This window comes from Pectinophora gossypiella, chromosome 12 (genome assembly GCF_024362695.1).
Source record: "Pectinophora gossypiella chromosome 12, ilPecGoss1.1, whole genome shotgun sequence".
Taxonomy (NCBI): Eukaryota; Metazoa; Arthropoda; class Insecta; order Lepidoptera; family Gelechiidae; genus Pectinophora; species Pectinophora gossypiella.
In genome coordinates, this window is record NC_065415.1 from 2,459,438 (window position 1) to 2,473,888 (window position 14,451).

Consider the following 14,451-nt stretch of genomic DNA (forward strand, 5'->3'; position numbering starts at 1 on the left):
ATATATAAGAAATAGTGTGGGACCCAGAATTGAGCCTTGTGGAACCCCGAAATGGATAGGAAGCTCATCGCTGACGTTATGTTCTATGGTTACGCACTGAGTTCTGCCTGTAAGGTAATCAGAGAAAAGTTCTAGAGGTTTATCCCTGATTCCAATGTTAAATAGTTTATCTATGAGTCGTGGAATAAAGACCGTATCGAACGCCTTACTAAGGTCAATAAAAATGGACATACACTTCTGACCCCCATCTAAGCTCTGAACAATGTGGTCCACTAAACAATGTGCAGCATCGGACGTGGATTTGCACCGGCGGAAACCAAACTGCGAAGCAGACAAGATGTTGTATTTTTCTACATAGTTTATTAATCTATTGTTCATTATGCGTTCAATTATTTTCGATAAAGCGGGTAGCACAGAAATCGGACGATAATTATCCACTGAGTGTTTATTCCCATTCTTAAAAATTGGATGGATTAGAGCTTTTTTAAATGCCTTTGGGAATCTTCCCTCCCGAATACAGAGACGACATATGAATGTAATAGGAGGAACTAGAATAGTCCTGAATTGTTTTAAGATATTTGACGATATGCCGTCCCACCCAGATGCACAGTCATTTCTAAGATTCATAATAATTCTCTCCACTTCGGCATCGTCTGTATCAAGAAAAACAAAGGAATTCGCCTGAGATGACTGTGAGGAGCGTGGGGAGTTAACTATAGGAATGTTTTGAGTCTTTCTGCGGATTTCATCTGCAAGAGATTGTCCAATGTTAACGAAAAATGAATTTACACTGTTGATTGATTGTTTGATATTAGGAGTGAGAAATAAGAGCTCATTTGAGTCGTCCCTATTTTTGTTAAGATGAGTATTTTTTGTTATAACTTGCCAGATTTTCTTTTTGTTAGCTCCAGCCTTCCGGAGTTCACCGCGTTCGTAACTTATTTTGAGTTTTTTAACCTGTTTATTAATGTAATTTCTATATCTCCGGTAATTGATTTTGAGGATTTCATTATTTGGGTCCTGTTTAAGTTTTTTATGTAATTTATCACGATGTCTAAGGCAACGGAGTAGTCCTACAGTAAGCCAAGGGTTTATAATTTGTTTTCGCCTTGGGACATGACAAACCACTGTGTTAGAGGCTATAATTCCCGTCAAAGTAGAAATAAAGAAATTTGTGACGTCATCCACGTCAACCGATTCAAATAGTGGAAGTAAGTCAGTTGTGGACAAGTCGCGTTCTAGATTTACTAAGTTAATTTTCGTTGTTGCTTTTAAACAAGCTTTCCTTCGCTGTTTAGTTTCCAAGGAAAAAAGGACCGCTTTGTGATCAGTTAATGTGGTGTCAAGTACCAATGTAATTGACGGCAAACTTGTCTTCAGCATCACGTGGTCATAACAGGAATTATGTCTCGTGGTATAAGTATGTGCAGGCAGCAGGCCGAAAAATGAAGTAATGTCAAGGTATTCCTCGGCGAAAGAGTCAGAGTTATCTGATTTAATATTGATATTTAGGTCACCAATAATAATAATGTTCCTAAAACCAGACAACCCGATCAAAAACTCGCGTAGAGAATTCAAAAATAATGTAGGATTTGAAAAACAGTGAGGGCGATAAATTGCAAGGATAGCAGTATCATTTCCCAATTTTATAAGCAGGGAGGTGGCTTCATTAAGTCTAGGCTCTAGTATGGTGTAATTACACAGGGAATTATTCAAATAAACCACAACTCCATCATTCTGATTAAAGTTATGAACGGTTTGATACGATTTATAGTTGGAAAGCGAGGGCAAACAATTATTATACAACAACCAACACTCACTCAGCATTATAATATCTGGTAAAATTTTTATTCGGTTTATCAATAGGGTAAGCTCGTCAAAATTTTTATTAATACTACGAATATTTTGTGCGAGAATTATTGTTTTATTTTTTATCACTCGGATAATATTTTTACATGATTCCGGGTCACATTCTTGTGCTTGAGATATAGAAAACCTATCAAGAGTATTATGAATATTAATATCGGAATCGAATTTTTATAAATATAACATAAAGGGCTGACATGAATATAAGTGTAAACAGAGATTTATATACTATCACCTCATTGCCATTGCTACAAGTCAAGACTATAATATTTTTGAATTTCATTATATAAGCTGATAAACTATTTGTTATAATATAAGGACACATACTGAGATGCACAACTCTAATTGTAAAAAAGCTGTGCGAATTGAAAAACTCTTGCAGGTTAATTGAGATGAATACCTGTAGCAAATACATCATAATATACTGGTTGCATTTCAAAAACGAAACAATACCTACCCTGTTTTACTACTACTCCTGCAAACAGATAGCTCTACTGCTTCTGAAATTCCATAATTCAACATTTATTTGCAATAAAAATAGTATTACAGTTTGCAGATGATCAGCATTTAACATTTGGTCTACATTTACATATCCATAGCCACTTTACCGGCAATATTATGATTACTTTTTGTAAGATATTGGCCCCGATTCCTGCAAACACCGCCTAATTTTATTTTAAGTTATATCCGTCATTTTCATATCCGTCGAAAAGGAAAGGGACGGATGATTCACAGCTCTTAATTTTCGGAAGAATGAGTAAATGAATGTGTCGGGTTATTGACTGATGTAAAATTTTTAGACGGTTGGTTTAGATTTGTGCTTAAAATTGACGTGTGTTCCATAAATTTTATGCTTGTCAATTACCCGTCCCTTTCCTTTTCGGCGGATAAGAAAATGACAGATATAACTTAAAATAAAATTAGATGGTATTTACAGGAATTAGCACCACTGCATACAAAAGTATTTTTTCATAAATAGGTCATCATACTATGGTTTTTGGCTTTCCTCGTGTGGCTCGCGTTTCGCCCTCACTTGGCCCAACCTTTTTCTTCTATTTCAAGTGCGAATACCTATCTCGAGACTCCAAGTGTGATACACTAGGTAGGGTAGGTAGACGTAGGTATTTTGTTTTTATATTTCCTTTTCATTGTATGGGAATGGTCGAAAAAAAGGGTCGATAATGGATGGACACTGCCTTTTTTCTACTATTGGGTGATTCTTATTCTTACGTTTTTTTTTGTGAGTTGTAAGAATTGTATATGTTTTTTAGGAAAATCAGTGACCCCTGAATTATTTTACTTAGGTAATTACTTCTAGTATCGTGTCCGGATATAATTTTTGCCATAAAATTATTAGATATTATATTTAAAAAAATTAGAAGTCATAAATGTCACGGAACGTGTCGTGTGAGATTGCCAGAATTGCAGATAAAATGTTTTTTTCTGAAGATGTGGCATGTTATTTTTCGAAATATTACAATAACTATGCAAGACGAACCTTTGTTCTATAAGACTGTTTAACAAAATATATAAATAATGCACACTATTTATGATTTTGAACAACATACATTTTGTGAGCAGTTTTTGTGTCACAACCGTGTGCGACTCTTTAAAATTACAATACTCTGTAGAAATAAATCTATGACATTGGCAACCCTTACTAAGTTTTTTTAGAACGGCAACAATATGTTCTTGTCAGTATTGCAAATGGCTAAGAGCGTTGAGACCAGTATAAAATCAATCTGCTTTTACATTTTAAAAAAAGGACAACCTTAACTCGTCAACGCCGTGTTAGAGTTTTAAACTTAAGTATCAGTGTTACACTATTGTTTGAAATATAATATGCACGTCATACAGTGTAGTTTAAAATAATTACTTAAGATTTGAAGTATCGTGGATAGCTTTTGGGTTATATCGAACACGTTTCAAATTGTCACGACCATGTAATGATAAAAATGTCACAGCCGTAGACATTTTAAACACATGGTTGTGACATATAATGCATGATCGTGACATTATTTTTTATTTCAATAATTTAGTGGGTTTTGTTGCTTTTATTTATAAATTATATTATTGTTTACTTACTTTACTAGTCCATATAGATCCCAGTACTAGGCAAGGGCCTCTTCCAAGATATTTGGAAGGAATTTATTCATAGCCACACTAGGCAGGGGTTTTTTAGGCGGTTGTATGGTATTGTTACGGAAGTGGATTTCGGGATTGGAACGAAACTCACTGAGTTCAAGGAGAAATATTTGTTGGTCAAATTGTTAGTATAAATAACGACAACCCTGATACCCCTTGCTACGCTAAATTTACTAAGAAGAAGTATCATAGCGTGATATCAGGACACACGGTCTTTACCTGGAATAGCAACGATTCTGCAGATCTTGGCCCTGAAGTTCCCAGTACAAATAACCTCCTTAGAGGAGGCATCGACAGCTATTAACTCCCTCACGGATCACGTGAGGTCGGTTTTGAACGAAACTTCAAAACAGGTTCCGGAGATGGAAAACCATATCGCTGGAAACTGCCTACCGATATCCGTGATCTGCCAACGGAGAAAAACGCAGCCACCCGCGCATATGATTCCAGTCGCACCGAGGAATGTCGCCATCATTTGTGTCTCTACCAGCATACTGTAAGAAAACGTATTAATGACATGCGACAGAATCGGTGGGATAATCTTTTGAGCGGAATTGAGCTCCACCACCAGGCTATCTGGCAGCTGTCTAGGTCTCTTCAAAAGGATACGGTTTTACCTCTCAATAGGCCTAACCAACCCCCCGCTTTTGACGATGACAAAAAAGCCGAATGCCTTGCCGACAGTCTCGAAGCCCAATGTTCGCCCAGCACTCTCCCTATCGATCGTAGGCACCGCTCAACGGTGAACTCTGAAGTTCAGCGTAGGGCTTCTGTACCTCCCACCGATCCTTCTCTTCCACAGTTCACTAAGAAAGAGGTACTAGATATCATTAAAAATCTTCATACCCGAAAAGCCTCTGGCTCAGACGGTATCACGAATCGTGTCCTTAAAAACTTCGGTGCTCCCCTCATCTGTTTACTAACGGCAATATTCAACGTCGCCATGATCAACTGCGTCTTTCCACAGCGGTGGAAAGAAGCAATTGTAATTGGTATACCAAAGCCTGGGAAACCTAAAAACGAACCTTCGAGTTACCGCCCCATAAGTCTCCTCAATACCATGGGGAAGATTTATGAGCGGCTCATATTTGCTAGATTACGGGACTACGCCGAATCCAATAGTCTTATTCCATTACAGGAGTTTGGTTTTAGAACTAAACACTCCTGCGTTCAACAAGTGCACCGTATTATTGAACATATCTCTAGTAGGTTAAACTTAAAAAACCTGTCGCTACGGGAGCACTCTTCTTCGATGTGGCGAAAGCGTATGACAAAGTCTGGCACAACGGCTTGATCTACAAGCTTTATTCACTGGGAGTGCCAGACCGTCTCGTGCACATCATACGAGACTTCCTCTCAAATCGAACCTTTCGCTACCGCGTGGAAGGGACGCTCTCGTCACCGCACCCGATACATGGCGGAGTCCCACAAGGCTCCGTCCTCTCCCCTTTACTATTTTCATTGTATACAAGTGACATTCCCAAATCCCCTAACACATAACTAGCTTTATTTGCGGATGATATAGCCATCTATTCTTCGTGCCGTGATCAAGTTATGATGACCGGAATTCTCCAACGCGCGGCCAATGCCTTGGGCAAGTGGTTTCGCAAATGGAGAATCGAGGTAAACCCGGAGAAAAGTGCAGCGGTGTACTTTTCAAAAAGCTATTATAACACGCCACGGTCACGCCGTCAACTTAAAGTCATCAAGATGTTTGGCAAGCCGATCCCTTGGGAGGAGTAAGTCAAATATCTCGGCGTAGTCTTAAATAGAAGTCTTACTTTTAAGGCCCATATCAAACGTGTGTGCGATCGCGCCGCGTTTGTAATGGGCAGTCTTCATTGTCTCCTTAACAAGCGTATTAAATTGTCCCATAGGAATAAGGTGAAAATCTACACGACTTGCATCCGTCCGATCATTACCTCATGAAAAGTATCGGCGTCCGAAGGACGTAATATACGATCCCGACGACCCGATTACTCTAGCCATAGAGGCAGCCAATCAGCTCGCGACACCAAACACTTCAGGACCCCGATACTGACCCCGCCGGCGTGGTCGACGACTTCCCTCAATCAGCGCTTATCGCTATCGACCCTCTAGGGTCGATTAACTCTTTCAAATATTTTTCTTCTCACACGACGCTCTGAGCCGAGGTGGGCACCCCCGATACTGACCCCGCCCAACTGGGCACCCTCAGGCCTGTTGCCTTAAACGTTGTACCGGGTGAGAGCCTTCAGCGCTCCCCATTTGTCCGGCCAAGTAGATAATGCCATCTGCGGCAAATGTACAATAAGTATAAAGGTTTTTGTTTCCAAATCCTAACTTTTTTATGACGCGATCTCAATTATTGTGATTTAGTTAAGTATCACATAATCAGAAAGAAGATTACCAAATAAATACTTTTGATTAAAGCAATTCAGTGTTTGCTTACTGCCTAATTGCTCCAATCAATTGAGACAAAAAACTAAGATGACAAAAAAAAATAACAGCAATAGTTACAATGAAAAATGCAAAACAGTCACATCCATGTCATATTGTGTCACAGCCATGTTTAGTGATGTCACGACCGAGGCACAAATGTCACAACCGTGTTTTTCTACCCTTGTTTTTTAATATTCCTGAGGGTATTAAGCTTGTCCATATGCATCCAAAATATGCTTTTGACATAAACTTTTGATTTGCATCATAAAAACTCATAAAAACATATATTAAATTTTTTTTGGTTCTCTGCAAACTATTTAAGAATTACCCTATTGTGCGTAATGTAGGTATCCACAGGGGAGAATGTTAACCCTAAGCTATTTTTGTTCATGTTTATGTTTAATATATGCTACGACAACCTAGTTAAATAAGATACTTTTTAAAAAGAAAATTTTCTTTGTTGTTTGTATGGAATTAGGGTACTATTGAACAGAGTAATCAAACGTCGTACTCACTATTACATAATTTGCAATTAAAATTTGAAAATAGGTCAAAAAGAAAATGAGATTGGTTTTTGATCATCTTTAAGTGACTTCTATTTCTAGATAAGCATTTCATAATTTATCTTTGACCCGGTCACCTACGCAGTTAATAGGTACTAGGCACTTTAAGTGGCTAGTTTTAATAAAGTGGCTATATTAAGGAAAAAAAATAAATAAATTGGATATTCATTAATTTTTTCCTTAATTACAAAGACCACCTTATAAATAACCTACTTAGAAACAAGAAGCTAATTGTCTACACTATTAAAATAACTGTTAAACTGAAAGGTTACTGTTGCAATAGGTAATAAGTGACAACTTGACAAGGAACACAAAGTTCAAATACCAACCTTACAAATAAGTAATAAGGCCAAATAATGAGGTTTGTAGGTATGAAAATGTAGAGCGGGGCAGTGACTGAAGCACGCAGCCACGCATGTGCGTGAATAGCGTGTGCCTGAATAGCATGTGCGTGAATAGCGTGTGCGTGTGTAGCGTGCCCTGCATTTAATGAGCGGACTTGTAGGGCATCTATTCTATGCCAAGCAGGTGTTAAAACACCTGTCACTTTGTTAGCACTATAATTTTAATAATTTGTTTATAATTATGAAATATGGCTTGCACTGCAACCTGCGTTACAAAAGTAGACAAATAAACATTGTTTAATATGTTTTACTGGTTTTTATCCCTAGCTGTAGTTTTCTTAAGGTTCAATGTTTAATAACCTAATTGACTTATTACAGCTGGTCGATTTAACCGAATAACGAAGTGTGATTATAATTAACTTTGACTATTCTTCTCTTCTTCTATTGTGTGGGTTGTGAGGCGAATTACCAACCTCATCAACCCTGGTGTGTGTGTGTGTGGTGGTCAGTTTGACTATTACCAACCCAAATATTACTCAAATAAAGCCTACTTATATGTATTTACTAAAACCATCTGAGGATGTAACAAAAAAAGAACAATTCTTGGACTATTAATGGACTATTTATATGTATAACTATATAACAATTATGACGGTGAAGTTACAAGAGGAAGTTCAATAGTTTACCTTGTTTTATAAAAATATTCAGGTTAGGTAATAACTTTAAGTACAATCGTTATGTTGTTGATTTTTTAAAGGGCTTTTTTATTTTCTTATACTTCTTGCATCAAACAAATATACTCTGAACAGGTTACGAAAAGGAGTTTTGGAACAACAGGTAAAACGGACAGTAATAAATATCCAAGCAAAGCTAGAGGTAAATACTAGTTCTTTAGACAGATACTACCTTGTTAGTATAACACTTACATATTAATTTAGCAATTAGCAAATTACATTGATGCTTGGTTTGCTTTGTGATAAATTACAGCAAATTAAGCTATTACTAATAGCTTTAATTAAGTAAGAGCAAATGATGTGGTTGTCGAGGTAGCTATTTTAAAAAAAACAATGTTGGAATGTATTGTGGTATTGAGATACTAACAAATGAGAATTATTGCCAAAGATCAAACAAGATAAAGAAAAAACATTTGTGTTCATTTTGTGTGAAAAAACCCCAGAAGTAAATTAAAAACTGGGGATTTACATTAAAAATAGAAAACTACTACAAGGAAATCCACGTATGCCAACAAATCGTCCACATGACTTACTACCTGTAGTCAAATTCACAAATAGTCTTGCCAAGTCTCTGATAAATTGACTCGTCTCCACATTAAACCTTGTCTGGTGTCAAGGATCACGATTTCAGCAAAAATTTGACATTGGAACACTGCCAAATTCAACCAAGACAAGACTAATATCACATTTTACATTAAACAGCACTATGCAGTTATTGTACTATAATAATGTGGGTAGAAACAAACATGTGCTACAAATACTGACCCGGCATACATTAAACTAATTTCCAAATACCTACACAACTGTTTAATTAATAATAAAGACATCTTGTATGCTTGACCTACTTAGTGTTTTTTTTTTCATTGCAAGGCCAGAGATGTTCTCAAAAGAGGTTCATTGTGTTCGACATGGAATGGAATGTTGGTACTTACGTATCGGGATAGCATTCATCAAACAGAAGCGTGTCAGTTTGATTGCAGCGTCGCAACACGCAGTCCCGAGCTGTAGCAATCCGCGTCGACTCATGAAACTTGTCTAGGACAGTTACTTCGGGATCTTCGGTGATCGAGAGCTTCGATAATTCGACAATCGTATCATCACAGTCTTCGAGAAATCCTGCAAAAACAAACGCGTCATATATCGCGGGCATGACACACAACACAAGGAAGTGAATGACAAACTTTCCCCCTGCGTAATCAATGTTACGTAGAAACCACGCCAACTGGACAAAACGTTATAAAAACAATTACTTTTTACAACTAACCTGTGTATTGCAGGGAAAGATGCATGCACTTGGCTTTAGACACTTTTTTAACGAACAAAGACGCAAAACCAAGCTATTATCCCGTTAGGGATAATGGCAGTCAAAACAGTTCAAACGATTATACAAAGTTATACACGAATGTAAATTTATTTCACTATTATTTAGCAATAATAGCGTTCGTAATTCACGACGGAACGTATTACAACGCACAATTACTAAATAAAATAAAAAATAAAATTATTGGACAAAGACCACACGAACGCGACAAGCGTCTTCTTCCGCGAACGTAGAGTTGCGCTCTGGCCTCTGAGTAATATCAGTAATAATAAAATAACACGCAGCGAATGAGTTACAGTCGCAGAAACTCGACATCGAAAAGTTTTTGGAATAGTAACTATTAGCAAATACTTACAATTAAAGATATTTGATAACTACTGACTACAATAATTCGATGATTTGAGATTTTTTTACATTGATTATAATAATGTGATATCAATGAAGGACTTTCCAGGCTACATTCCTCAAATTAACATAGATGACGCTGAGAAGATTTTCATCCGTTTAAACTTCTAATTTCATGGAAGGTAATTATCACGTTAAATTTCGACAGCGCCAACTATATTATTTTTGATAAACGCAGCCTGTCCCTCATTAGCTCACTCAAGTCAAGGTTTTTTTTATTAATTAATACTACTGAATGTATACCAAAGTGTAAGGGTTACGTCCTCACAGACAAGACGGTTAGCTGAGCGCCTACTACTAAAACGAATGTACCAGAATGTTCACAAGCGGTTGAACTGCGTGTTTGGTGTCTTCGTTAATTGCCTAATTATTGTCACACGAATACGTACTTAGCAGTCGAAGTACAAAAATATAGTGTAAACCATAAAGATGCATTTTCTGTAAGTAGCAACTTTAGAGCTATTTTTGAAAATTACATCTCGTCGACGCGACAACAAGTAAATGACAAAGACACCTAGTGACCAATCTTTCCGTGCAGCTACCATATATTATATCCTAGCATGTTACCAGACGTTAAGCTAAACTAGCAAGCTATCAGTGCGGACGTACCCTTGAAAAACAGAAAGTGTGTACTGTGTCCTGTGTACTCACTAAAGTATATTTATTTTTTCATAATATTACATAATTTCGTGTCAAATAATTAATCGAAGTTTTCCAAGCACCGAATAAACGAAAGAGTAAAAAAAATAAATCAAGTAACTAGTATTTTAACAGTCCAAATATACCCAACTCTATTTTTGCCCTTGTATTAGCGGGTTGCCAATGTAAAAAAAAATAAAACTACTAACAAGAGTTGCTAATTTTACAAAAATAAAATTAATTTTTACCTTTCAAGTCATCAAATACTGTAGTACTGCTTAGACTAATTCTTGAATTATTGGTTTCCTGAAACATTTTTCTACGATGAACAAACATTGTAACATGAAATATTCAAAAAGCAAATGGGGCAGGTAAAAATGCATGCAGCTTGCAGCAATGCAAGCATGTTTTGTTTTTAAAAAGCGCCCCGCCACCGCTCCTCTTATTATCTTTAAAAAGCTTTTTTTATAAGTTTCATACTTACTTTCAGAATTCGGATCGTTGATCTACTCGGTTTAGACACAAAAGTACTTCTGCGATTATGATTTGATTCATTATGTAGTAAACCTATAAAAATATATTATTATAATATTATTATTATAAATAAAAACACTCAGAAACAAAAATACGAACCTGACATTACACAGAAACTTTGGATGGAGGTGACAAATGTAGTGGAATTTTGAAATTATTTTTTTTCTTTCAAGAATTTGTTTTACATCGGACATAAAAAGTTTTTAAACACTATTATGGGACCAAAGAGTTTCAATGTAGTATTAAAATAATGACGATCTCACCTTTATGATCCTGCATTTCCATGGTTTCTATAACACTTTGTCTATATTTCCTGCCTTTTGTGTGCATATCCTCTTCTTCTAGAATAGATTGATCGAAATGATCATTCATTGTTGTCATTCTTCTGTAGATACTAAGAGATCTTTCCCATTTTTTCCCGGGTTGAAGTATAATTCCTGTATTAATTCCAGATTCATTGCTGTTGTTATGAGTCTCACTTCCGCTAAACAATCTGGAATCTCGTGTTGTAATATTTGATACTGTATTATCTTCTTGTTTAGACTCAATTTTTACAGGACTTTTATTTTTATCTACTAGTTTAACATCTTCGTCTATATTAAAGTCTATACAGTCTTTATTTACAACATGCTTAGAACTATGGACTAAATTATCATCATTATTACTAAGTACAGTCTTATCACAATCAGTACTATTAGCACTGTCTTGAGAGTCATCCAGCACTAATATTGTGGAATTATTTGTAAACTCATTTCTTCTCCTTGTTGTAACAAAACTAATACATCTGTCTTCATCAGTACTCTTCCTACTTCTTTCTTGAATGGTTATCTCATTATTATTAAAAGAACTATTTTCGCTAGATAAATCTTCACTAGAAGTATTATTTTGTTCAATATTTGAGGACTGACTACTATTTGGATCATTTTGCTCACTACTTTCGTCAGAATTGTTAAAACTAGCATAATAACCACTTGAAATTTCATTTTCTTCTTCAACAACAACCTGTTCATCATCAGAGTCAAAATCTGCCATTTTCTCAAAATATTTTTGGAATAGGGACTGATGCATTCTTTCCAGTGCAACTTTAGGTTCCTTAGCTTTATTTTCTCCATTTAAAGATGTATCACTGTTGCAGCAAGTGTCATAAAGAGACTGTCTGTCATCATCTGTAAACTCTTGTGAAACATTGTCTGTGTTTTCTTGCTGATCAGAATCAATGTTTTCACTTTCAATTAAATCCTCTTGGTGATTGGAGGAAACACTCGCATTTTGAACTAAATCTTTTTTATTTATATTAAAACTATTGTTATTTTCAACTTCAGTGAATCCTAAGAATGGTTCACTAGGCATTGTATTGTCTACAACTACAAGATTCATAGTATCACATTTATTATTAGCCTCTTTAGTGAAACCAATGAAAGGTTGAGGTGGAACAGAATATTCTATTGAAGATTCATTTATTTCTATATTGTTCATGTAATCTTGAGAAATGCTACTATTAACTTCATGTTTTCCTTCAAATGCTTTTATGTTCTGTCTATGTTGTGAGATATTTGTTTTTGACAATATAATAGAGTTATCTCTCTCTTCTCCAATTTCAAATTCTAAATTATTAACTTTATCTACAGTTTCATTAGAAAACCCTAAAAATGGTTCTGTTTCACTAACTTGTAGAGAACTTATTTGGATATTGGGCAATTCTTTATCTTCACAACTTTTCGAAGTAGGATTTTCTTTACCCAGTTCTACATTATCATTGCTGTGTCCTTCTACAGATGAAAATAAAGATTTGCTGCTACTTCCAGTATGTTTTGGAAAATTATCAACTTGTAGATGTGTGACTGGTGAAGTCATATCTTCATTTTGTGACCTTTTTAGAGCATTATTGTTGTGTTTAGGCACAAATACTATACTTTTATTAGCCTCATCATCTTCTACAACAGTCACATAGTTAGGGCTCTCTTCTAAGTCTCCCATAGGTATTGGTGAGAATCGGTAAATTGATTTGCCTCTATATTTTTCAATAAACGGTGTACTACATAAAGGAGATGTTTTTACAGATGGAGATTGCACATTTCTAGTCAATCTATTTTTGTTACATTTGAAAGTTTTTTTAATTGACCCAATGGAATTTCGATTTAAATTGTTTATAAGCGACAATTTTTTCACTATATTGTTAATGGATTCGTCAACTTTCACATTTGGTGTAGCCTGTTTCTCAATAATCAGTTCATAAGACTTTATATCTGTCGAATTTTGTATGGAATTTTCTCCCTTTTTGGAATTCTCTTTATCTGATTCTGGAAGACAAAAGGAAATAACTTTTAAAAATTAAATCTAATACATAATGAAGAATCCAGATTATGTGACAAGTAGTTCTTGTTTTTAAACATACCTGAACTTTCATTAGTAGAATAATGAAACTTTTTCATGGTAGGTTTCTTTCTTGTGTAAGTTTTCTTTCTTTCTTTAGGCCTGAAATGATACAAATATTACATTTGCTAAATTATATAACAACTTAACGTTTGCGCTTTAGCAGCGTAGTACTTTAACTAAATGAATATAAAGGTAAACTTTATACCAAACTTACGTGCCAGCCAATAGTTTGTCAAACAAGTCTTCTTTCTTCGGCTGTTTTGTGACCGACACCGCGGGCGAAGAGTTCAGGAGCTGGTCAAACAGATCAGGAGCCCTATTTACTCGTATGGACTTATCTGGAGTAAGAAATACTGATTCCGAAAGTGACTCCCTCGGCGGTGGTTCAACTTCTTTAACTATCCTTTTAACATACTTTCTCTTACGAACTTTGTTAGAAGCCACTCCGTAATTATTAGAGGAACCCATACAAGACTGTTCCCGCTTAGTCTGTTTTATATTTGAAATGTAAAATGCGTCAAAAGCAGAGCTCTTCTCATCCATGTTAAACAGCACATCTCTGTGGTCCAGGCCGCTGCCCGTCTCCTTTTTAGACTTGTAAGTTCGCCGCATTTTGTCACTCTACACATTCAAAACACATTTATTTAGGTAAATCCAACAAATTAAATATAATATCGATTTTATTCAAACTTCAAACGGAAAAACAAACGCCACACTTCCATAGATAAGAAATGTATTTCAGTGGAGAAATTTGTCACAATAGGGAGAGCAAAATACTGTACTCTTGTGGCGCCATCTATTAGTAATATGACAACGAGGCTGTGAATGTATTATTTATTAATTATAATTGAAATAGACTAATTGCACTATAGACTTTTATTTTCCATTATAGTAAAAACGTTACGAATCTACTATTTATCAAAAAGTACGATCTACATTTTATTTGTGAGCTACAAACCGAACGTAGCAGCAACCGGTAAAAAAAAATTGTATCAAAGTTTTTGTGTAGATGGCGCTACTGCATTCTTTCTTTCTTCTTTCTTGTTGTTTATGGCTGCATCGTTACTGAACGATGATTCTGCCAATGTCAAAGTTCCGAAGAA

The 14,451-nt window shown here is 35.7% G+C and overlaps 1 protein-coding gene across 2 annotated transcripts in view; it reads right to left on the reverse strand.

Moving 5' to 3' along the window:
* LOC126371442 (uncharacterized) overlaps window positions 1-14,310 on the reverse strand; it is a 44,583-nt gene extending 30,273 nt beyond the window's left edge. Inside the window, exons 1-7 of one of the 2 annotated variants that reach the window (XM_050016737.1) lie at window positions 14,285-14,310; window positions 13,563-13,969; window positions 13,368-13,447; window positions 11,236-13,272; window positions 10,923-11,005; window positions 10,687-10,744; window positions 9,006-9,189 (exon numbers count right to left, since the gene is read on the reverse strand). In XM_050016737.1, coding sequence (XP_049872694.1) covers window positions 9,006-9,189; window positions 10,687-10,744; window positions 10,923-11,005; window positions 11,236-13,272; window positions 13,368-13,447; window positions 13,563-13,960 — 2,840 coding nt within the window. In that variant the 5' untranslated portion in view covers window positions 13,961-13,969; window positions 14,285-14,310. Of the gene's footprint in view, window positions 1-9,005; window positions 9,190-10,686; window positions 10,745-10,922; window positions 11,006-11,235; window positions 13,273-13,367; window positions 13,448-13,562; window positions 14,040-14,284 lie in introns of those variants that run through there. The other variant, XM_050016736.1, reaches the window with a different exon arrangement.
* Between the last annotated feature and the right edge of the window lie 141 nt (window positions 14,311-14,451).